The sequence below is a fragment of the Notamacropus eugenii genome, chromosome 3, assembly GCF_028372415.1.
Source record: "Notamacropus eugenii isolate mMacEug1 chromosome 3, mMacEug1.pri_v2, whole genome shotgun sequence".
In the NCBI taxonomy this organism is placed as follows: Eukaryota; Metazoa; Chordata; class Mammalia; order Diprotodontia; family Macropodidae; genus Notamacropus; species Notamacropus eugenii.
The window spans coordinates 180,688,034-180,711,194 of NC_092874.1; the positions used below are offsets into that span (position 1 = coordinate 180,688,034).

The window sequence follows — 23,161 nt, forward strand, 5'->3', positions numbered from 1 at the left end:
CCAAAAGTCATTCTCTTAAAGCATACCTGCTACTTTTGTTTTAACAGCATTATTTAAATAAGTCAATATAGTTTGAAACATAAAATAGCTCCAACTAAAGCTTTTAAAACTGCAGCTTTTATAGCATGAGTCAAGGGTTTATTCTATCTTCTTAAGAGAAGTCTCTCAGCAGGTTAGCAAACAAGTGGGCACCTAAACCTGACAGTCTCCTCTTGGATCCCCTCCCAAATGACACTTCATTTGGTCTAGTCTTTGTATGTATGTATATGCTCTATAATCATCCTCGAGCCACCAGTGCTATGTTTCTTGTTACTCTGCTAAAGAACTGATACATGGTTTTATGACTAAGTATATAAAATAGGTATCCTTTAGCATCACACTCTCTATTAGCTGGTTCCCCTTTACCACCACCTACATAACCCCCTCATTACTTTCCATGTTGACTCATCTGATCTAGTCAAGCCAATCTCTTTATTATTCCCTATCTAACTCTTTCCAAACAGATACTTCACTGCTCCTCTTCCCTCTCCTGGCTGCACCACTGACTCATCCCCACAGTCCCGCCACAGAAATGTCTTCACCCTAGAAGCTCAGTCCAAACCTGCAATATTTCTCACAGTGGAAATACCCTTCTGCCCTTGTGGTCTCTCCCTCAGATTGTCTGGTTCTTCCAAAATCAGACATTTTAAGGAAGAGGCTTGTGCCAACTATATCTTCATTCCCCGCCTGACTATACTGCTAACTCATCCCCAAAGGGCTTTCTCTATTCTGCTCCTGTGCTAGATACCTTCACCCTCTCCATCCTTACTTCTCCATACGCTTTTTAGCTCCTATTGTTTAATCTTCCCCCTTTAGACTATAAACTCCTTGAGGGCAAGGATTGGTTTTCTGCTTGTATTTGTATTTCCAGTGCTTAGCACAGCAAGTGCTTAATAAATATGCATTGACTTGACTATTCAATGACATTTTTTCAAGCTGGAATGCTCTTCCTACTGTCTTATCAATTGGTATCTTTCACCCTTCAAGATCCAGCTCAAAATCGATCTCTTCTTAGGAGCTTTCTCTGACTTTTTTATGTCTCTTCAATACTTGGAATCACAGAGACATAGTTTCAGAGCTGGCAGAGAGCACAGAAGTCATTTTGTCCAACCCCCTCATTTTATAGAAGACTGAGATGCAGAAAAGTCAAATGATTAACAAGTTATAAAAATAATAAGTATAGAATTAGGATTTGAGCCCATCTCCTAGTATTCCAAATCCAGTACCCTTTGAACTGTACCAAGCTACTTCTATGTATTCATATAGGAAAGATGGATAATATTTTACATCTTCATGTTTTGTAACTGTTTTATACTTAAACTACTCAACTGGATTATAACGGTGTCAACCAGGCAACACAGTGGAAAGAGCACTGGGCTTAGTGTCAGGAAGACCCTAGCTCAAATTTGGTCTCAAATACAAGCTGGATTTAAAGCTGAAGGACCTAGGCTCAAATCCTAGCTTTGACACTTGTTATCTGTGTGCTTATCAAAGTCATTTTCCCTCTAGGGGTGTCAGTTGCCTCATGCCTAAAGAAGAGAGTTGGACAAGCTGTTTGTGTATGTGTGAGAGAGGGAGAGAGGGCAAAGAGAGAGAGAGAGACAGGCAGACAGATAGAGAGAAACAGACAGAGAAAGACAGAGACAGAGAGACAGAAATAGAGAGACAGAGAGAAACAGACATAGAGACCGACACACAGACACACACACAAAGACAGAGACAGAAAGAGAGGGATCTCCAAGAGCAAAATGGACCATGGCAAAAAGAGCAGGTTTCCCCACTCACTTGAAGTCAAGGTAGGAAGATCACTTGGGGTTATTTTAGGGGGATTTTTGCTCAGGCATGGGTTGTATTAGATGGTCTGTGAGGATCCTACCAGCTCTAGATCTATCATCCTGTCATCTATTTCAACTTGGAAACGGTGATGCCTTCCCCTATAGGATGATGTGCTTATTAATGGAGAGTTTTCAAACAAAGGACTGGGAGGAAAAGGCACTAATTCAAGAGACACCAGGATCCCTCATAATCTTCCATATGGATAGACCTAAAATCCTGTGCGGTTACTTTCAGTTTTTAAACTAAAGGGGGAGATAAAACAAAAATTTGCAGGATTATTATTTATTTTTACTTATTGCCATTGAAATGTTTATTGTTGACTAACACATGAAAGTCTGAGTAGAAAGCTTTTGGGCCTCCATCTATCTCACTTCTTTCTACCCCAAATCTTTTAGAAATATCATAATGGCTAATTTAATTCTTTTTCCCTAAAAAAGACGCACAGAGCACAAACCTATAGCAACTGGCTATAAAGTAGCCCATCTTATGTCATAAAGTGACTCACAGCTTTATGGTCACATTTAGAAACAGAGAGCTTTATTGAGCTGGTAAGCTGGCCTAGTTGTCTAGAAGGATGAAAGGAAAAGTCTGACAGAGGCAGATTGTGCTTGTCATCATCTCATTGTCATTGTGCATTTGAAATCAGAATGGCAGGAATCTAAGGCTGCCCTAGATGGCTTCAGAAATGGACAGCCTGGCAGGAGCAATTCAAAAAGAGTTGTGGAGGGCTTCTTCCTCCCTCTTCAACACACTGCCACATTAGAGGTATGATGCTTCAAGGTGCTGCACAGTGCTTTACACAGGTTCTCTGGTTGGATTCGCAGAGCAACCTCATTATGTAAATATTATTACCGATCCCATTTTACAGGTGAGAAAACTGGACTTGCCTGCTCACACAGCTGGTAGGTATTTGAGGTAGGATTTGAACTGACTCCAAGTGCAGGACTCTGTCTACTGTAACATCTAGTATAGGGCTTCCTTTAAAGGCAGTGAAAGAAAACTATCTTCCAAGTAAAGCATTTCTTAATATACCAAATAAATACTTCTACAAAACCTTTAACTAAGGTCTAAGCATAAAACTTATCAGCAATTGGAAGACGTCAATTAGCCTACATTGCCATTTTCACTTGCAGAATAAGCATTATTTACTCATTCTAAAGAAGAGGGGATAGGGTTCTGTGTTCAGTAAACTAGAGATACTAAACATTAAGCTCCCTGGCAGGTGTGACCAATTTTGAAGAGTTTTAACTCAGACTGCATACCTCTGTAAACTGAGCGAGTCTAAGTTCTGAGTGCAATGATTTCTCCCCTTCAGGAATGCCTCGGTAAAGCTGTCCATTGAAATGCAAGTTGAATCCATTTCTTAAAAGCAAAAAAAGAAAACATAACAAACAAACAAACAAAAAAACCAGACTGATTGCTTTGGGATATTACTGTATTCCAGATCAAAAGAATGAGGTTGTAGTGTACTTACAACAGAAGCTTCTGCTTTGATTGCTTCAACTCATGCACCAACTGCTTTTTCTCCCCTCGTAAACTCTAGAATCACAGGCATAATGAGTTGAGTTACTTAGTCAGCCCTTACTTAAGAGCATATTTAACCTCTCCAGTGATATAAAACAACCATGCTACTTACCTCTATGGCTGTGCTGTATTCCACAAGGATTGACTTAAGATCTTCTATGTGTAAATCTTTCTGTAAGGTTGAATAGAGAGTTAATAGACTAACCAATCAACCTACTTTAGCAAATAAGTCTTACAGTACCAGGTGAACTGAATCTACCTACTCACCCTGAGACTCACTGCCAGTCTTATGGCTTAAAAACTAAACACGGCAGTTACTGACAATGAACCAAATGACCTCAGAAGTTCTGTATTTGAATTCTAGAGTCCCTGTGGAACACAGATTAAGATAGTCTAGAAGAGACAGCTAATTCTAGTGGTTAGAAGGCAGGCCTCAGAGTCAAGAAGTCCTATCTCTCTAACACATAATGGGTTTGACCTTGGGCAAGTTACTTAATCTCTTAATGCCCCCAGGAAATTCTCTATGACTTTTTAAGTTTCTGATCAGGTGCCAGCTTACATGGGTGAAGGTAGTTTCATCACTGAGAATTCTCTACACCAATGAAATCACAGACTGAGTCAAGGAAAAAAAAAGTAGCAAAAGTAAGATATCCTTTCCCCTCTAGCCATATTGTTCTCTGACTTTGTCTAGTTATATTGACATTTTAAAAAATCAGAGTGAAAAGTAGTTCTGTCACAAAAGACATCCCCACAAGTTCAGGTGCAAACTATAGTTATTCAAACTGAATTTAAGTTGAAATCAAGTTATATCTGCACCCAAGAAACTATTTATTATGTACTAAACACTGACAATCTCAGTTCACACCTCCCTTAAAATCATTCTAGTCACAGTGGTAAATAAAAGTCAGGGGCAACATAATCAGAGACACAAAGAAATATCTTAATGCCACAGAGCAGAGATTGAAGGGAAAGGGGGTTATGATGTTTTCACTCTTCATCTCCAAAGGCTTTCTGGTTAGTACTCTGGTCAGGAAACTGGCCCAACTCCTCCAGAAAGTGGGACCTTTAAAACTTCTTTTCTCTCAAGGAAAAACAAGGAAGAATGTCAAACAATGTTCCATTCCCACTGACTTTTCCTCTATCAGTCAGTCAACAAGCATGCATTTATTCAGTGCTTTTCATGCGCCAGGTACTGGGCTAAGTGCTGGGGATACAAGAAAGGGTAAAAACAGTCCCCGCCCACAAAGAGTTCACATTAATTAGATTTTATTACTCAGAAAACCCCTTGCTTTGGTTGTGTACTTCCTGTTGCTTCTCAGACCACCTTCAGTCATTTCTCACCAGAATCTTTTCTGGAAGATGGTCAAAGATCACCAAACTGAGTTAAGTTAAAATGGTAAGCAGAGTCAGGTTCACCCAATGGAGTAACAGAGCACTGTAGTTGGGATGACTTGAAACATTGCCTCATACTTACTAAATTGTGACTCTGGGCAAGTCACAGCCTCTCTGTGCTTTACTTACTTTATCTTCCTTATGAAAGGAGTGGCATTGAAGCCCTGAAGATTCATTCCTGCTCTAAAGCTATGATCCTATGATCTAATTGTATATACCATTTAATGACAAAGACTTAACAATATTTATTCCTTCTAGTATTACAATAGAAAATATGTACATTTATGTTCTCATAAATGGATAAAGGCACTCCAGCTTTTCCAAACATAGAGATATTTAAATTCATCCCAGGAAAAAAACTGAGGGAAATTTTTTCATAAACGACGTAAAGAGAAGTCTGCTAAGAGGACATTAGAATTTAATTAAATATGAACTATTTTAATATGTAATAAAAATCATGACTTACTCTGTCTTTGCTATTTTCTCCCCAAATCTAGAGCATCATAACTTTAAAAGAAAACCAACCTTATGAAGACTTGCATCTTTATTAAGCAAAGTGTTCTCACATATGTGTAGTTTCATCTGAAAGGAAACAAATGGAAGGGAAGCCATTCCCCTGATTAGACCATCCTTGATTTTTCTCATTAGGAGAGAGCTCTCCCTCTTCTTAACCTTGAATCTGTCTCAATTTGGTCACTCCTATGAACTTCCCTCATTCTAAACCATGCTACATGTGGACATGATATAAACATGTCTTGTTCCTCACTAATTTGATAGCAAAAACTGTCATTTTCATCTCCCAATATAATGCCTGCTGAATTCAATTACTATAGTACTTTGGTGAATGACAGTGCTACAAAATTAACCAATCAATAAACATTTATTAAATGCTGTTATATAATGAATTCTGTGCTGGGTACTGGGGATACAAAGATAAATATAAAATGCTCTGTGCCCTGAAGGAGTTTATATTCAGAATGAATAAAAGGTGATTGTGGAGGAAGCTCTTGTATCTCCTGCATTCCTGTCCCTCTACTACTCACTTATTAAGGGTAAGGGTGACATTCTTCCATGGACAATAGATAACTGAAATGTATAATATCTGAAAGGTTCTGATCACTCTCTGGAGTAATTCTGTAACTTGGTAGAATTACCTACTATTACCTACTCTTTCCACCACTTGGTATGCGGTGGCTCTCTGTCAGTGTGCTATCTTGGATTTTCCCCAGCACATCAAAATTTCATAGCAAGACCTCATCCCCCAGAAGTTTTTAACAGTGAAGCTGTTAAAACCATTTTTGGTTCCTCTCCATAGTCTTCTGAGATAATGCCATGGCTAGGTGGGAAGCCTTCCTCAAATGATCTTCCAACTGAATGTCATACTTGTCATGGATAGCTATATCTTTACATCTTCAGAGACCACCAAAGCAAAGGTCAGCAGGCATATACAGATGTGTTCAGGCAAATCACTGGCCTTAGGGTCTTAGTCCCAGTGAAAAAGTAACATTTTCAGCTTCCCTTCCTTTCCTCCTCTTTTCCTTCATTACCCTGAGCATCATCAACTTCTATTGCTTCTTAATGGTGGGAGGTGAAGGGCTGTTCAGACTTAGTCACTGCAACAATGTGGTGGTCTATCCTAGCATGGGGCCCCACATATAACCTAAGATATGTTTCTATTGCTGCCATTAACACATGGAGACTGATGGGGGAGGAATGCTGAGTGAACACTCTTAAGTGTTACAATTCTTCTGTTAATTATGAAAGGAATTTACCTTGTTTGGGAGTCAATCTTCTTCTGTTAAGTTGTACTTATTGTACATCAGGTGCATATGTCCTTTTTGTTTGGGGGGGCGGGATTGGAGGATTGTGAAAAAGTTTGGAGAAAGGGACTAATCTGCTACCTTACTGGTCATGTGACAAATATTGTATCTTTCCCCCATTAGACCATAAGCTCCTTGAGGGCAAGGACTGTCTCGTTCATTTTGTTTCCAGCTAACCTGATGCCTTTATAAAGGAATGCTTTTATCCAGGCATGCTGAAAAAGCACAGTCAATTGTAACAGATTTCTTGTCTGGAATCATTTGACTTCACCTTTTATGGCTTTCAAAGACTTTACGGTCTCAAACAAGGGTGGAGAACCTGTGGCCTTGAGGCTACATGTGGGTCCTTGTAATATTTAGAGCTCCCTCAAAGTGTAATGGACTGTCTCAAGTGGTAATGAGTATGTCCTCACAGAAATCTTTGACTGCTTACTGCAGATGTTGTAGAGAGGATTCTAATTCAGGAATGGATTAGACTAAATGGCCTCTCAGGTCCTATGGAACTCTGAGACTATTTTTTTTCCCCAAAGTCCTATCTAATTTCCTGCAGAGGGAATTTTCCATGGTAGAATAACAGTTCTACATGAGAATAGATAGAAAACCCACACTTTCTCGGTGAAAATGAAAGTGTTACATACATATATATATACGTATAAGTGTATGTATATATATTTGAGATGTATTACAAACCGACAAGTGTAAGACAGAGTTGTCTCTTCCCCTTGAAGGTCAGAGTTAGCTGTAAGAAGCACAACTTAAAAAAAAATATCCTTGATTTTCTTCAGACATGATCAATTCAAAGGTATTTAAATACCACTAAAACTCAAAATAAGCACACACATATAATAGTAGAATAGAAGTGATCCTTCTATATTTGCATAAAATGAGCATAGGCCTTCAGTTCATACACAGGGAAAAACCAAACAGTAATTCAGAAACTAGCATTCCCAACAATCCCATCGTTAAGAGAGACTTAATACATACTCATAACTATTTTCATGTAACAATATTAAAAATATTCAAGGAGTCTGGATCCCTTCTAGAAAATGTTAAATTTATGAAATTCATATGTATTTCAAATAAATGCTAATATGCTATGAGGAAGGTGATTTCAGCTCAATAAACGATTTTTTAAAATCTAAGATGATTCAAATTAATGAAATTGCAAATAGCTCCTTTTTGTTTACTGTAAACTATAGATCTAGACACATAAAATGTACATATATGACATATGAAAAGAATCCAGACATCTAGCAGAGCTGTTCATGGCAGGTTTTCTAAGATTCTTCACCATATTGATCTCTTTATGGGGTATGAGTTATACAATCCTGAATATGAAGCAATTTATAATGATTAGGTATTCTTTCAAATAATAACAATAATTCTTCCCCCAGATTTCAAATAACTGGTAAGTAACTTTTAATGATTACAATCAAGGTGAGAGTATCAATATCACATGTCGCTATCAGAAGAAAATGTTTTTACCAGTATTTGGGAAGTGCTAACTCGGTGTTCGATCTCACTTTTAGTTAATTCTTCAATCTTCCTTTCCATTCTATCTATATCCATGACATTCCTTTTATTCTAACAAAAAATACAAACAAACATGTACACAAAACTGCCCAGAAGGAAAACAATACTCTTTGGAAGTTATGAAACTAGTGAAGCTTCAATGATTTAAATTACTTGTAGGATAAGACCTGTGATTTCATTGGCATAGGGAACTCTTGTGGAAGGCTATTCCCTCTACCAAGGCAGGCTAGAAATTTCTCTGCAACTTAGTCTTAGTTGCCTAGTAGAGCATTAAGCGATTAAGAGGTCTTTCCAGAGTCACACAGCCAATATGAGTCAGGAAGCGGGACTTGAACCCAGGATTTCAGGCCATCTCTAGCTGGAAATACGACATTACAAAATTTCAATCGCTCATAATTTCACCTGTATGGGTGGTTCACCAATGGAAATCACAAGCTCTCTGTGCTGTCTTAACCCTATGCAATTTTTGTTTATATCTTTAATATGACTGTATAAAATACTTGTAACATTCAGTCGTGCACTGGTAAATAACTTCTTTTGGAAGTCACCAAAGCCCAATATTTTAGAGGAAGATATATAAAAGACATAAATAAAAGAAACAAGTTTGCATATTATTCTTCACAGTGGATCAACCTCTTTTACGCCCTACTTGTCAAGCATAGCTGAAAATACTTCCTAATATAAATACTTACAAGACTATATTAGAAGGAAGCAATTTAGAAACTGTTCCTCCATTTTCCCTACTTATGCCTCTCTCTCCTGTTCCTCCAAAACAACTTTAAATTTGTTTAATATAATTCACTGATCCGATTTAGACATCTTAACACCTAATGGATCTCACTTGAGGATTTGGATTGTAAAGAAAAAGAGTGACACTTCAATTCTACTGACACAAAGTTGGGGTCCCTCTCCAGAAGCTTACCCAGCCTATTGAGGAAGTGTTACATCAAACACCTGGCTTATCTTTTGTATATCTCACGCAAACATTTAACAGAGAATGGTAGCAGATAGGCTGCACATAGGCAAAATGAGAAACATTTAACCACAATTGAGCTTAAAAGGTTGAGAGGGAATTTGTTTTCTCCATAAAAGTCATAGGAAAGCTAAGTATTCTCTTGCATTTTTTTACATTTTAAAAATACTTCTTCATATTCTTACCCAATGGCTCCAACATATGCCACACATTAGAAACTCATTAGTTAATATTTACTTATTTACTTCTCCATTCAGCAAATAATTATTAAGAATCTGTTAGCACAGGGTGGTCTGCTAGATACTGTGAGGGATGAAAAGAAGAATGGTACAATTTCTGTCCTCTCAGATTTCACAGTATAATTAAGAGCCCCTCTTTGCATAATGGGACTTGCTTTTAATGCTATATAAATGAATTTCCAGGAGTCTTGAATTTTTCCCCCTGAATCTCATTTCCTCAGGGCACTTGATACCTTCTCTCAGTTCATATGTAAAAATTCTTTTTCCATTTACCACTCCACAAATGGAGAGAACCAGTAGCCCGTACAGAAAGAGATTGTACATGCCCACCCATTAGTAACTTCACTGTGATTAGTCACTATGTGATTTTCCTACATTTGTCTGTACCAGTGTTTCACTTGTTCAATATACCTCCTCTTGAAGATTCTGGATCTTAAAAATCAGGACCTGATTTTCTCTTTCCTGGTTCATTTAGGGAAAAAAAAAAATAAAAATATTTCAGTCATTTAAGACATCACAACATATTTATTTGCAAAAATTCAGAAAAGTGTATCTATTTTGAATTTTAACTAATTTTAAAGATAGTAACACACCAGGTGGTAGCTAGTCTAAAACTTCACCGAAGGCAATGTTAACTTTTAGGTTACTAGAAGTCCAGGCAGTTTAGTGGACCAATAACTTCCCTGTAGGGTTTATCAATATCTAAGATAATGAGAAAAAACAAAACTCTAGTAGGCTTTAGCTGTATCCCCTGGCCTTATTTTTTCCCCTAATAACTGTACCATAAGTAACAGTGAATTCTATCAAAAAAGCACCCTGAAAACACATATGACTGTACTTCCCATTTCAAGTTCCATATTTCCTAAGCTCAACTCTGTGTGAAAATCTGAGCACCAGAAGTTCACATCCTGAACTCCAAGTTACAAGTTGTCAAAGATTTGAAGTAACAAATCAGGGTTTTACAATGAGAGACTGTACAAAGACATATATATATATGTAGGAGCAGTACTACTTTGTACATCCTAGAGCTCTAAAGCACTTGTCAAGTCAATCTACTCTATAATAAATCATATGGTTTTTGAGGTAGAATTTCATTCCCTCATATTACATATGTGGAAACCGAGGCCTTGCAATGTTCCCTAAGGATACTTAAGCTAATTAGTGTCAGAACAGGGACTCTAATATAATTCTTCTGATTTCCTGGCAAATGCTATTTCCATTAAACCCTATTACCTTAAAGATAAATAAATTTCAAAATGTCTTCTTCAGCCTGCAAACACATATTTTGCCAGCCTGAAAGGCTTTCATTTCTATATTTAACAGTATTAACACAATTATATGTTTGATCATTAGTCAATTTTCATTTAGTAAGCACTCAATATCTGACAGGCACTGTGGTCAAGGAGAGGGATGACAAAAAATGAAACAAAAATGATGGCATTGACCAGCCATCTGAAATGGAACATCTATATTGGATCTAGGAAATAATTTAAGTTCTTATTAAAAATGTCTTTTTTTCAAGCTTATGATTTAAAAGTTAGTCTAACTAACTTACTTTGTGCCCCAGAGGTTTAATCCTTCACTAATTTGCATTCTTATTGTAATAAAAAACAAATTAGTGAAACCTAAAAGAAGCCTATGAGTACCAGACTACCCCACCCTTTTAGTCAGTATCCTGTGAAGAAATGAAAATTTGACAGGCAAATCAATGGTAAGATCAAATTTGAATGGTTTTCAGGTATCAGACATGTGTTCATCTATCTCTGGGGCATAAACCCATACTAGACAATCTGTGAATATCCCAGACCTTCATAACTAGTAGTCTGATGACTAAGTGCTATGTAGGAAATACAGTTCTAACTTATGAAGATTAGTTCCATACTCGGTGTTTTTTTCTACTAATCTAGCAGCTTTACTAGTTGCCTTTCTTCTAAATGTTATCATGAAAGTCATAATTCATATTTCTGCCATTTAAAAGGTAACTGGGTCACTTACTAACTGTTTATTCTGAGTTACTATTTTGGTTTTCTCCTCTTCTGAGACTTTCAAGTTAATTTTCAGTTCCTCCAGTTCTTCTTTTAAAAGATTTGTTCTCTTAATAGACTGTTGGGCACTGGAAAAAAATTAATAAGCAAAACCTCAAATATAACTGTCAGAGCTATTAATACAAGCACAGAACTATTTTTGGACAAGTATTAAAAATCACTCAGACCTTATGCCAAAGGTTGAACAAAGTATTAATGTGCCCATAGGTTTTAGGGAATACTTAATTCACAACTTGTAGAAAAGGGGTTAACGTAGCAAGTTTTTCAAGGAAGCTTCTTCCTTAGACCTTAAGGTCACCAGAAGAATTACATTCCTGGGAGGAAGATTTGCATAAGGATGCTTTTGAAATCCACCACAGACTGGAGAGGTTAGAGCACAACTTTTAGAGCAGAGGAGGCATCTACATTTTATCCTAGGATCTCTGACTCCCCGCAGTTGGAATGCTGATAGAAAACTCTTCCTCTACAGGTCTTTGTATTCCTATCTCATTTGACTAAATATGTCTAAAAAAGGTAATTGGAGCTTATGTTTTATTCAGTTTACCCCACTTGCCAAAATTGCCAGTTTAGAGGGATGGAAAACACAGGGATCCTATCAAACTTTGTCTTAAATTCAACTTTTTTATGAATATTTGTTTTTATTTCATCTTCACTTCTCAATCTATCCTTTCTCTTTTTTATCAAGTGAGATATGCCATACAACAAAGAACAGAAAAAGACAAAAAAACACAGTTCATCGAAAGCAACTGACACATCAACTAAGACTGATGGGATATGCAATATCCCACGTCTACAGTCTCCCACAACTGTAAAGAGAAAGAGGTTCATGTTTTCATCTATTCTCTAGGCTCAAGCTTGGTCATCATAATTAATATGGCATATACTATTTTTTTACTGCTGTTATTTTTTTCATTTACATTGTTGTTGCAATTGTACATACTGTTTTCCTGGTTCTCCTTATTTCACTTTTCACCAGTTTGTGTCTTCCTACGCTCTTCTTTGTTCTTCCTATTCATTATTTCTTAAGGAGCAATAATATTTATTACATTTATGATTGACTAGATCTCAACACTTGCCAATGAGTGTGGGTACTAGCTTTCTTTCCAGTTCAAGGAATTTGACTTGATCATCCTCACAAGAAGGATCAATGGGATGAAAAAGTCTGTTGCCTAGATGACAACATGCCTTTGGAAATACAACTTATATAGCTTGTCCATTATTATGTATATCTGCGACAGACACAAAAGATAGAGGAGCTGGGTCTAGGGTTGAAAAAAAAGGAAGAGAGCAGGCTGGGTTTCCTTTGGGAAACTGCAAAGTTCTTTTAATGACCTTGACTTTAGCATAAAAGCAAAGGACCAACATTTTAACACCAATATTTGTTAGTATTACTGTAAAGCAGCAAAACATGTACTACAAGTCTCAAAAAAAAATAAAAATCAGTGTTACGCAGAGAGCAATGAAGAGATATATGGTTATAAGAGCAAGCCATAACATATAACCAATGAAGAACTTCAAAGAACAGGTGTAAAAGACATCAGTAATGAATTGTATGATAGGAAGAAAATATGAGTGGTTACACAGTGAAGATGTTGATAGCCTTGGTATTCTATTTGTACCATTGTGAAAACAGAAGAAAGTGAGGAAGGAATCTCACATTTACTTGTGAAAGATTGAAGCCTGGGTGGGTTATAATCTGTATCACTAGAGGGAACTTTTAAATTGATGATATCATATACCTCTGAGGGACCTTTCCTTCTGTCTTTGTGGTATATGTTTGCTGGTGGGGTCTCTCAAATAAATTTTCTATAGAGAATACTAGCAGACAAAGCCCATTCATAAATGGAAGTTGTATACCTTGCAAGTTCATGGAATCTCTGAGTAGGAAGTCATCTCAATGTCTATCTAATCCAACACATACTTGAATCTCAATCTTCTCACCAGCATTTTCCAATAAATGGTAACCCATATTTTTCTTGAAAATTTATCATAGTAATCTACTACTTCTCAACATAGCCTATTGTACTTTCCCATAGCTTTAACTACTAGGAAGTTCTCCCTTCCTAATAGTTCTCCTAAAAGTTCTCCCTTATGTTAAACCTAAATGTGAATTTCTGAACTTGGCCACTCATTGCTTCTAGTTTTGACAGCTAAAAAGTAGATAAAGCCAAAAAGTAAATAAATAAACACATAAACAAATAATCCCTTGTTCACAGAATAGTCCATTAAATACTTTAATCCAGCTACCATGACCTCCCAAGTCCTCTCTTCAACAAGTTAAAGATCTCCAGTTTCTTTAACCAAGCCTCATGTGCCATAATCTCAATGACTTTGCCATTCTGGTTCTAGTCCTTCAAATTCTCCCTGCTTTTCATTCTTTTCTCATCCTTCTTAAAATGTGGCACCCAAAATAAAATAAAATATTTCAAATGTTGTTGGATCAAGATATTACAAGATTATAACCAGTTTTATTCTGGACACTATGACCTTCTCAGTGTAAACTACAGTCACACCTTTTTTTATAGCTGCCATTTATACTTTCGACCCATATTGACATTCAAAGACATAAACTCCATTTTTCTTCTTTTTTTTGGACAAAATACTATCTAGTCATACCACTCCAACTTTATACTTGCTGATGTGATTCAGTAATAAGATTTTACATTTATATTTATTAAATTCCAACTTGTTAATCCCATAGATCTGGACTATTAAGATCTTTTTGAATCCTGTCATTCAACACATTAACTATTCCTCTTAGCTCCATGTCATCTAATATTTAATAAGCATGCCTCCTCTACCTTTATCAAGGTTATTGATAATAAAATTATACAGCACAGGGCCAAGCACCCTGGGACACTCCACTAGACACATCTTTCTTAATTGAGTCTCTTCCCTGCCCCCTCCCCCCCATTATTTATTGAATCAGTAAACTTCAATGATTCCCTGTCATCTTTGGGATCAAATATAAAGTCCTCTATTTGGCTTTTAAAATCCTTCATAACTTAACCCCATTCCACCTTTCCAGTCTTCTTATACTTTACTCATGTCTACTATTCTGCAACCTAGTGATTCTGCAAGATCAGTGGCTGGCCTCCTTGCTGTTCCTTGTGTAAAACTCATTATCTTCTGACTGTAAATTTTCACTGGCAGTCCCCCATGCCTGGAATTCCCTCATTCCTCATCTCCACTTCTTGGCTTCCTTGGTTTCAAGTCCCAACTAAAATTTCTTCTGTCAGAAGCCTTCCCTCTGTTGATTACATCCAATTTATCCTGAATATATTTGCACATAGTTGTTTTCATGTTGTGTCCTTCGTTAGTCTGTGAGATATTTGAGAACAGGAGCTTTTTTGTCATTTTTCGTACCTCAAGGAGTTAGCATAGTGCCTAGAAAATAGTAGGTGCTTAATACGTAAAGATCATATACTGCAACTTTTGGGGAGCAATCATGTGATCAATCCCAAGAGTAGCTCACATTTCCCTTAATTCTGTCATCTCATCATTATCGGTTATCACTGTTCCATCCACCCTCATGTAGCAGTCTTATCCAATCTTTGGCCTTCTTCTTTTCCCTATAAAATTAAAAAAAAAATTCCTCTTCAGTTGTCTTTTGCACTCTTTCCCACACTAGGTGCCTCTGACATTATTCCTAAAGGACTATGCCACATTTTATGTTCATCCTCAGTTACTTGCGATGGCTTCCATCTTCAAAAACAAAGCAAAACAAAACCAATGAAAAACACTGTTGTCCGAGTTACCTGAGCTTCCCTACCTATCTCTTTAAACAATTCCCTCTTCCTTGTTATTAGAATTTAATCACTTTGGCCATTTTTCAGAATTTCATTCTTGAGGGCTTTTTAATGTCTGCTCACTGTTACATTCCTTGTAGAATTTTAGGCCATGGAATGCTATCTATCCTTTTTCTGAATGCTTTGAAATTTACCCTAAATCTAGGGTGTATATTGAACTACAGTAAGCTTTCTTCTTTTGTATGTTTTATTTTAAGAGTATGTGGTCACTTCTCTCCTAAGGTCCACATTATTTATGCTGCAGCATCTAGTTCCTCCTCATCAGCAAGAATCAGATCCAGAATGACAGTTCCCTTTCCTAATTCTTCCATCTTTTGAAAGATAAAATCATTCACAAGACAAGAAATCATTAACTGCTCTTTCTTTGGCAGAAAGAGAGCTCCAGGTAACTGAGGTCCCCCATCACTACTATGCATGCCTCCATGCCTCCATGCCAGACTGCAGATGTTTCCTGAACTTCTTGTCAGTTTTTTCCTTTAAATTAATATAGATAATACGCAGTACTATTGCTTCTGAATCTCCCTCCATTATCTTTACTCAATATTTTCCATCATGCTTCTGCACTATTGTTCTATTTTTCTCATATATTTTCTTAAATTACAAAAATAATCCCTCCTGCTATCCTTGTACTGCTCTGCCACTCCCATATACATGTATGCATGTGTATATATATTCAATATTTCTGATTACAAATACATGTACTGTACATTATATTATATGTTATATATCTTTGCATATAGATATGTGGTAATCATGATCTAGGATAAAGTTAAGACTAAAATATGTATAATCAAAAGAGAAAACAGGGAAACTACACTATGTGTCAGTCATATTTATCAATGTTGTTTTAACTATTTAAAACAACTAGACAGTAAAAGGTGGGGATGTTGCAAGCAGGAAATGATGAGTTGGTGGACTTGGAAAAATATGGGAAGACTTGGATTTATGAAGGAAAAGGTTATCCACTCTCAGAGAAGCAGAGGATAAGTAGAGAGGTAGTAGTATATATAAGTATATAGTATATGTACATAAGTATATGTCTATATATGATTATTGATATCTAAATATATGTGTACATGTATGTATGTACAGGTATACGTATGTATATATCTTTGTGTGTACATGTACATGTATATATAAATATGTATGTTCTTATATGTATATGTATACATCTCTAGATCTATCTCTATAATATATACATTTAATTGTAGCCTTCTAGGAAAAGGGGGAAAAAAGAACAAAGTAAAAAGTACACAGTAGAGAACAAAAGAAAACTTACAAGGAAGCAAAGAGAAGACGGACAGCTCTCAATACAATTCATAGTATTTATTATATAGGCTTTTTTAAAATGGAAATTTGTTGCTGTATATTTTGAATCCTCTCTCACATTTTGCTGTGTACATGGCAATTCTTTTTTTTTCTTATTTTGTATTATTTTAGTTTTAGTATTTAAGTTTGTTTCTTTTTTCTTTTTGTTATTTTGTATTGAAGTTTAAACTAAAATAATTTCTAAAAAAAAGAAATGAACTAAAACAGTAAGATCATCACCTCTCTGCCAGGAGTTGAATGATATGTTTCATCTTCATCCTTTTGGACTTGTGATTTATCTTTCCCTTGATCATGGCTCTAAGAAGAGTCTTTTTTTGTTTGTTTGTTTATAATAGTTCCTATTGTATAAATTGATCTAATTCTGCTTCAATTCAATTGGGTCTTTCCATTTCCTCTTAAATTATCCATTTCATCATTTCTTATGGTACAATAATATTCCATTACATGCCTGTACCATAATTTAATGATTCTCCAAAGGGACCATCTCTTAATTTCTGAGATGTTTTCTTACATATAAATCTTTTCCCTCTTTCTTTGATGTATAGACCTAATAGTGGTATGTCTGGGCCCAAGTGTACAGATAGTTGGGTAGCTTCTTGGGCGGAGTTCCAAACTGCTTTCCAGAATGACTGGGCCAATTCACAACTCCACCAACTGAAAATTAATGCACCTTTTTTCATGTGGTTCCTTCACTATTAATTATTTTCATCTTTTCTCATCTTTGACAATCTGGTAAGTATGGAAAGAAAGCTCAAAAAAGCTTTATTTTGCTTTTAACTACTTAGTAGTGTTTTAGAGCATTTTTTCATGATCATTGATGACTTAGATTTCATCCTTTGAAAACTGTTTTTTCATATCCTTTAACCATTTGGGGAATGGTTCAAAATCTTACAAATTTCAATTTGCTTCTTGGAAATGAGACCTTTTTCAGAGAAATGTGTTCCAAATTTTTTTCCCAATTACTATTCTTCTGATTTTTGTTACATTAGAATATTTGTGTAAAAATTTTAAAATTTTATGATAAAAATTATCCATTTTATCTCAAGTGATCCTATCGCTTCCTTAATCGCAAACTCTTCCCTATGCATAGATATGAAAGGTAACTTCTTTCTTGACCCTCTCCTTGGTTTACAATATGACTTTATGATATGTTTATGAGATCTAGGATATGTATCCATTTTGACCCTCTAACTGTTGCCCTGTGCTGCCCTGATTGGTAGGTGTCTCAAAGGGCCCACTATATCTTTGACTTCACAACCAAAACATCCTTCCTGGCCACCACTCCCACACATACTGATTTTCTTCATTAGTACATAAAGTTTTGGAGGCAGGGACTGATTCACTTTTGTATTCGGAGCTTCACTTCTTAGTACAGTGTCTGGCAAATAGTAAAGCCTTAAAAAACATTTTAAAGCATTAATTCATTCATCCATTTATTCTTCATTAATTTTCTCTTCCTTTCCTTTCAGTTTAAGACCTTTGGATTAGATGAGTAAGATTCCAGGTAAATAAAATTTTTCCGCTCCTCATTAGGTATACTCCATCTTTGACAAAGAATCCATCATTTTTCAATTTGCAGCCATGATCTCTTTCTCAGGTACCATTTTCTTAAGTAACCATTTACTGGGGAAATAACCACATGCACATGCTAGAAAAGCTTAATAATACTAATAATGATAATAACGATAATATTATCAGCTGGCATTTATATAGCACCTATTCCTAAATGCTTGGCAAATCTCATTTGAACCTCACAAAAAACCTGGGAAATGGGTGCTAATATCCCCATTTTACAGGTGAGGTGAACAGTGTAGCTTTTTGAAATTCCAAAATTTCATACAAGTAGTTTGGGCACAATTGGGAATAATTTGAATGGACCCTTTTTTTTTTTTTTTTTTGGCTTATAGGACGTACAACAAGTCTCAGGCAGATGGCATAGACATGAACGAACTATTCAAGGGCATAGATATAGAATAAGTCCTGGGACACACAGCCACACAGAGTGAAATAAGTTCACCTTTTCATTTGGCTGTGCAGCTCATGATAGTCTTCTGTTAACTGGCTGTTGGCTTCTTCTAGGGCTTCCAAAGCTAACTTAAATTTGTTATTTTCCTCTTGCAGTTTTTGTTTGTTAAACTGCAGGTCTGCCACATATGTAATCAAGTCAGTGGTCTCTCTGAAGGTAAAGAAATAAAAGGAAATATTTTTCAATAAAGCATCTCTTTCTCCCCAACCCCTTTCACAGCAAACAAGACAGATGAGTACATTTAGAAATTTAAACTTTCTCAAGAGATTGACTTACTACCCAGCTACCATCATCATGAAATTAACATTCTTGGATTTTTAGGGATCCCTAGGGATTCCTAGAACATGGATTTTATTCTGTCATCACCTATAGTTCTTTTCACAGTTGCCTTTTTCCACTTTGGGATGTTCTACTTCTAATAAAATTTGTTTCTTATAGATATCAAGTGAGGTCATTTGAATGAGAAATTAGTCCCTGTGAAAGAGAAAGTATAAGAACAAATTACTAGCAAATTTTAGTTATATTCTTTTTTATATTTAACTTGTATTTTTTTCTCAATTACATGTAAACAAAACTTTTTTAACATTCTTTTCTTTAACTTTGTGTACCATACTGTGTCCCTTTCTCCCTCCCCTCTTCTCTCCTTGAGAAGGCAAACATAAATTAGATTCTGTGAAAACAAGGATTCCAGTTTAGATAGCACAAAATAGTTAATAGAATATTAAATTAGCTTAGACTAATTGGGAAAAGAACTCTAGTGATGATGCAATGGCAACCACACATTTCTCTACTGCTTTAAGGTTTCCAAAGCCCCTTGCTCTTTCAACTGCTAGTCTCCTCCCTAATTCCTTTATATCAAATGAGATAACAACTGTAAAGCATTTATTACAGTGCCTGACATATAGTAAATGCTATATAAGTGTTAGTTATTATTACTGTTATTAACTTCTTATTTTTTCTCTTTTATGTTTTTTACTTATATATTTATGTATATACTTGCTTCCCTTGTTAGAATGTAAACTTCTTGTGAACAGGATTGATTTTATTTGCTGTATCTATATTTCCAGAGACTAGTATAGTGCCTGCCACATAGTAGGCACTTTAAAAAATGTGTTGATTGAATGAATGACTAAACAAACCTTGAAGGACATAGTAACAGTGTTATCCTCGTTTGACAGATGAGGAAAGTAAGGCCTAATGTGATCAAGTGATTTGCTCAGGATCACGTATTGTCAGACTAAGATTTTATACACATGAGAAAAATGCATACATTGTAAATTGGTCAGAATACCAAACTGAAATATTTCAAATATCACCAAAGTAATCACACTTACAAGTCGTCATTACATGTATCTCCACCAAAAGCCTCACAGTTCCCTGATGTGATAGTCACTGTATCTGAGGTCACCTTAACTAAAATGCACAAAAACAATGTAGGATGAGACTTTAAAAAAACATAGGAAAGGGGCAGAAAATTGTACATAGAGACATAAACATTGCACCTGACTTCTGACTACCCCATGCTTTATAGACTGAATCTTCTTCAGGGCTCATTTCAGTCTTCCTTCCCCTATAACAAGAACAAAATCATCAATTTAGGAACATTTCTGTATATCAAAGCTTGGATCTTCCTTACGTGGTAACATACTAATATACAACTGTTCTATATTGAATCCAGAAGGGCAATGATGTTGGTCCTAACTCGCATTTTCCAAAAAGCTTTAGTCAAATCTGATTAATTCAACATGTATTTTAAAAATCATTATTAAATTTTATTTTTAATTTATAGAATAAAACAAGCATTTCCATAACATACTATAATAAAAAAAAATCTTGCACATGAAACTACAAATCTTCTATGCACAACTTGCTGTTCCTTTCAAATATATAACAGAATTATCATGTAAATTTATTTTTTTCTTCCCTCCACCCCCCCATTCTACATATATTTATTAAGTACTTAATATAAAAATTATACTGTTCTAAGCAAGGAGTAGGATGAACAAGAATACGAGGAAAAGTCTCAAGTCTCTGGGAATTTCCAGACTAGTTGGGGAGACCCAGCATAAACAGAAATAGTGAGTTATATTGGAACAAGCAAAAGACTGGAAATCAAGAAAACTTGGGATAAAGTCCTGGCTCTGCCACTAACTTTCTGTGATCTAAGGCAGATTGTTCCCCTTCTTTTGGCTTCAATTTATTCTTCTGTGAGAAGGTAATACTATAAAGCCTCCAGGTTCCTTCTAGATCTAACAAGAAACTAACCAATCTGGAGAAGAGCTAGAAGGCAGTCTGGTGTACTGGATAACTCAAAAACTATTGCCACATTTACCTTGAAGATCTCTTGGCTGAGAATTTTGCCTCATTTTTTGCAGGAAAAAACTGAGACCATTTACTGTGATCTCCCCCTTCTTCATCTCCTATCACTCAGGTGCCTTCTGACACTATCTCCTGTTTTAACCCTGTTTCACATGATGAAATGGTCTTCTTCCTTACCAAGGTCATATTTGTTTAAAGGATCATATTCCATCCCAAATCCTCCATCAGATTTCCTGCTCTGTCACCCCCACTCTATCTTATTTTCCATCTCTATGTCTACTGGCTCATTCTCTACTGCCTACAAACATGCCCATGTTTTCCCCATCCTGAAAAAAACTCTCCTTTGGGAGGTGGAGCCAAGATGGTGGAGTAACAGCATGGAATTTCTAGAGCATTCCCTCCAAGCCCAGCCAAATACCTGTAAAAAATGGCTCAAACAAATTCTGGAGCTGCAGAACCCACAGAATGGGGGAGTGAAACAAATCTCCAGTCCAAGACAGCCTGAAAGATCACCAGGAAGTGTCCATCATGCCCTACTGGGGACAGGATGTGGTCCAGTGTGGGCCATCATGGATATCATGAAAAACAAATCAACTGCTTGCTAAAAGAGACCCAAAAAAGATGCTGAAGAAAATAACACTTTAAAACATAGATGAACCCAAATGGAAAAGAGATCCAAAAAGCCAATGAGGAAAAGAATGCTGAAAAAAGCAGAATTGGCCAGATGGAAAAGGAGGTCCAAAAGTTCACTGAAGAAAAAAATTTCTTGAAGATTAGAATGGAGCAGATGGAAGATGACTTTATGAAAAATCAAGAAATTATAAAACAAAACCAAAAGAATGAAAAAATAGCAGGGAACATGAAATATCTCATTGGAAAAACAATTGATCTGGAAAATAGATCCAGGAAAGACAATTTAAAAATTATGGGGCTACCTGAAAGCCATGATCATAAAATGTCTAAGAGCCTAGACATCATACTTCAATAAATTATCAAGGGAAACTGCCCTGATATTCTAGAACAAGAGGGTAAAATAAATATTGAAAGAATACACCGATCACCTCCTGAAAGAGACCCAAATGGAGAAACTCCTAGGAATATTGTGGCCAAATTTCAGAGCTCCCAGGTCAAAGAGAAAATAATGCAAGCAGCCAGAAAGAAACAATTTGAGTATTGTATAAATACAATCAGGATAACACAAGATCTAGCAGCTTCTACATTAAGGAACTGAAGGACTTGGAATATGATATTCCACAGGTCAAAGGAGCTAGGATTAAAATAAAAAATCACCTACCCAGCACAACTGAATACAATACTTCAGGGGGAAAAATGGTCATTCAATGAAATAGAAGACTTTTAAGTATTCTTGATGAAAAGACCAGAGTCAAATAGAAAACTTGACTTTCAAACACAAGAATCAAGAGAAGCATGAAAAGGTAAACAGGAAAGAGAAATCATAAGGGATTTACTAAAGGTGAACTATTTACATTCCTACACAGAAAGATAATAACTTTTCTCAGTATTTGGGTATTTGGAAGGATTTCTTATATATATATATATATATGTATATATATATATATGTATACATATATATATATATACATATATATATATATATATATATACATATATATACATATATACACACACACATATATTGAGATAGAGAGAGAGGGAGGGAGGGAGGGAGACGAGAGACAGAGACAGAGAGAGACAGAGACAGAGGGCACAGGGTAACCTGAATAGGAAGGGATGATATCTAAAAAAAATAAAATTAAGGGGTAAAAGAGGAATGTAATGGGGGGAGAAAGGGAGAAATAGAATGGGGCAAATTATCTCATGCATAATAAAAGGGAAGAAAAAACTTTTTCAATGGAGGGGAAGAGGGGGGAGAGGAGAGGAGAAAAGTGAACCTTACTCTCATCACATTTGGCTTAAGGACAAAATAACATGCATGCTCAATTTGCTATGAAAATTTATCTTATGGCCTTCCCCCCTACTATCTTCTTCTCTATCATTTTTCTCCCTTTCCCTTTCATTTGTATGAGAAAATTGGTCGGGGGGCGGAGCCAAGATGGCGAAGTAGAAAGACGCACATACACATAGCTCCGAACCCACAAACCACAGAACGGCTAGAGGGGACCAACCCAGGGCGAATTCTGCACCCAGAGACCACGGAATATTGGAGCGAGGGAGATTTCTGTTCCGGAGAGACCTGCAAACCTCTCGTGGGGGGTCCTTCGCGCCGTGGACTGGGCACCGGGACAGGGAGCAGAG

The 23,161-nt window shown here is 36.2% G+C and overlaps 1 protein-coding gene across 1 annotated transcript in view; it reads right to left on the minus strand.

The window, feature by feature from the left end:
- The window catches only part of IRAG2 (inositol 1,4,5-triphosphate receptor associated 2), a 118,316-nt gene that overhangs the window by 68,526 nt on the left and 26,629 nt on the right, over positions 1–23,161 (minus strand). Inside the window, exons 5-14 of the mRNA XM_072650555.1 lie at positions 20,068–20,135; positions 19,900–19,978; positions 18,557–18,715; positions 11,352–11,469; positions 9,768–9,818; positions 8,118–8,195; positions 5,317–5,373; positions 3,512–3,571; positions 3,350–3,414; positions 3,138–3,237 (exon numbers count right to left, since the gene is read on the minus strand). Coding sequence (XP_072506656.1) covers positions 3,138–3,237; positions 3,350–3,414; positions 3,512–3,571; positions 5,317–5,373; positions 8,118–8,195; positions 9,768–9,818; positions 11,352–11,469; positions 18,557–18,715; positions 19,900–19,978; positions 20,068–20,135 — 835 coding nt within the window. The remainder of the gene's footprint in view (positions 1–3,137; positions 3,238–3,349; positions 3,415–3,511; positions 3,572–5,316; positions 5,374–8,117; positions 8,196–9,767; positions 9,819–11,351; positions 11,470–18,556; positions 18,716–19,899; positions 19,979–20,067; positions 20,136–23,161) is intronic.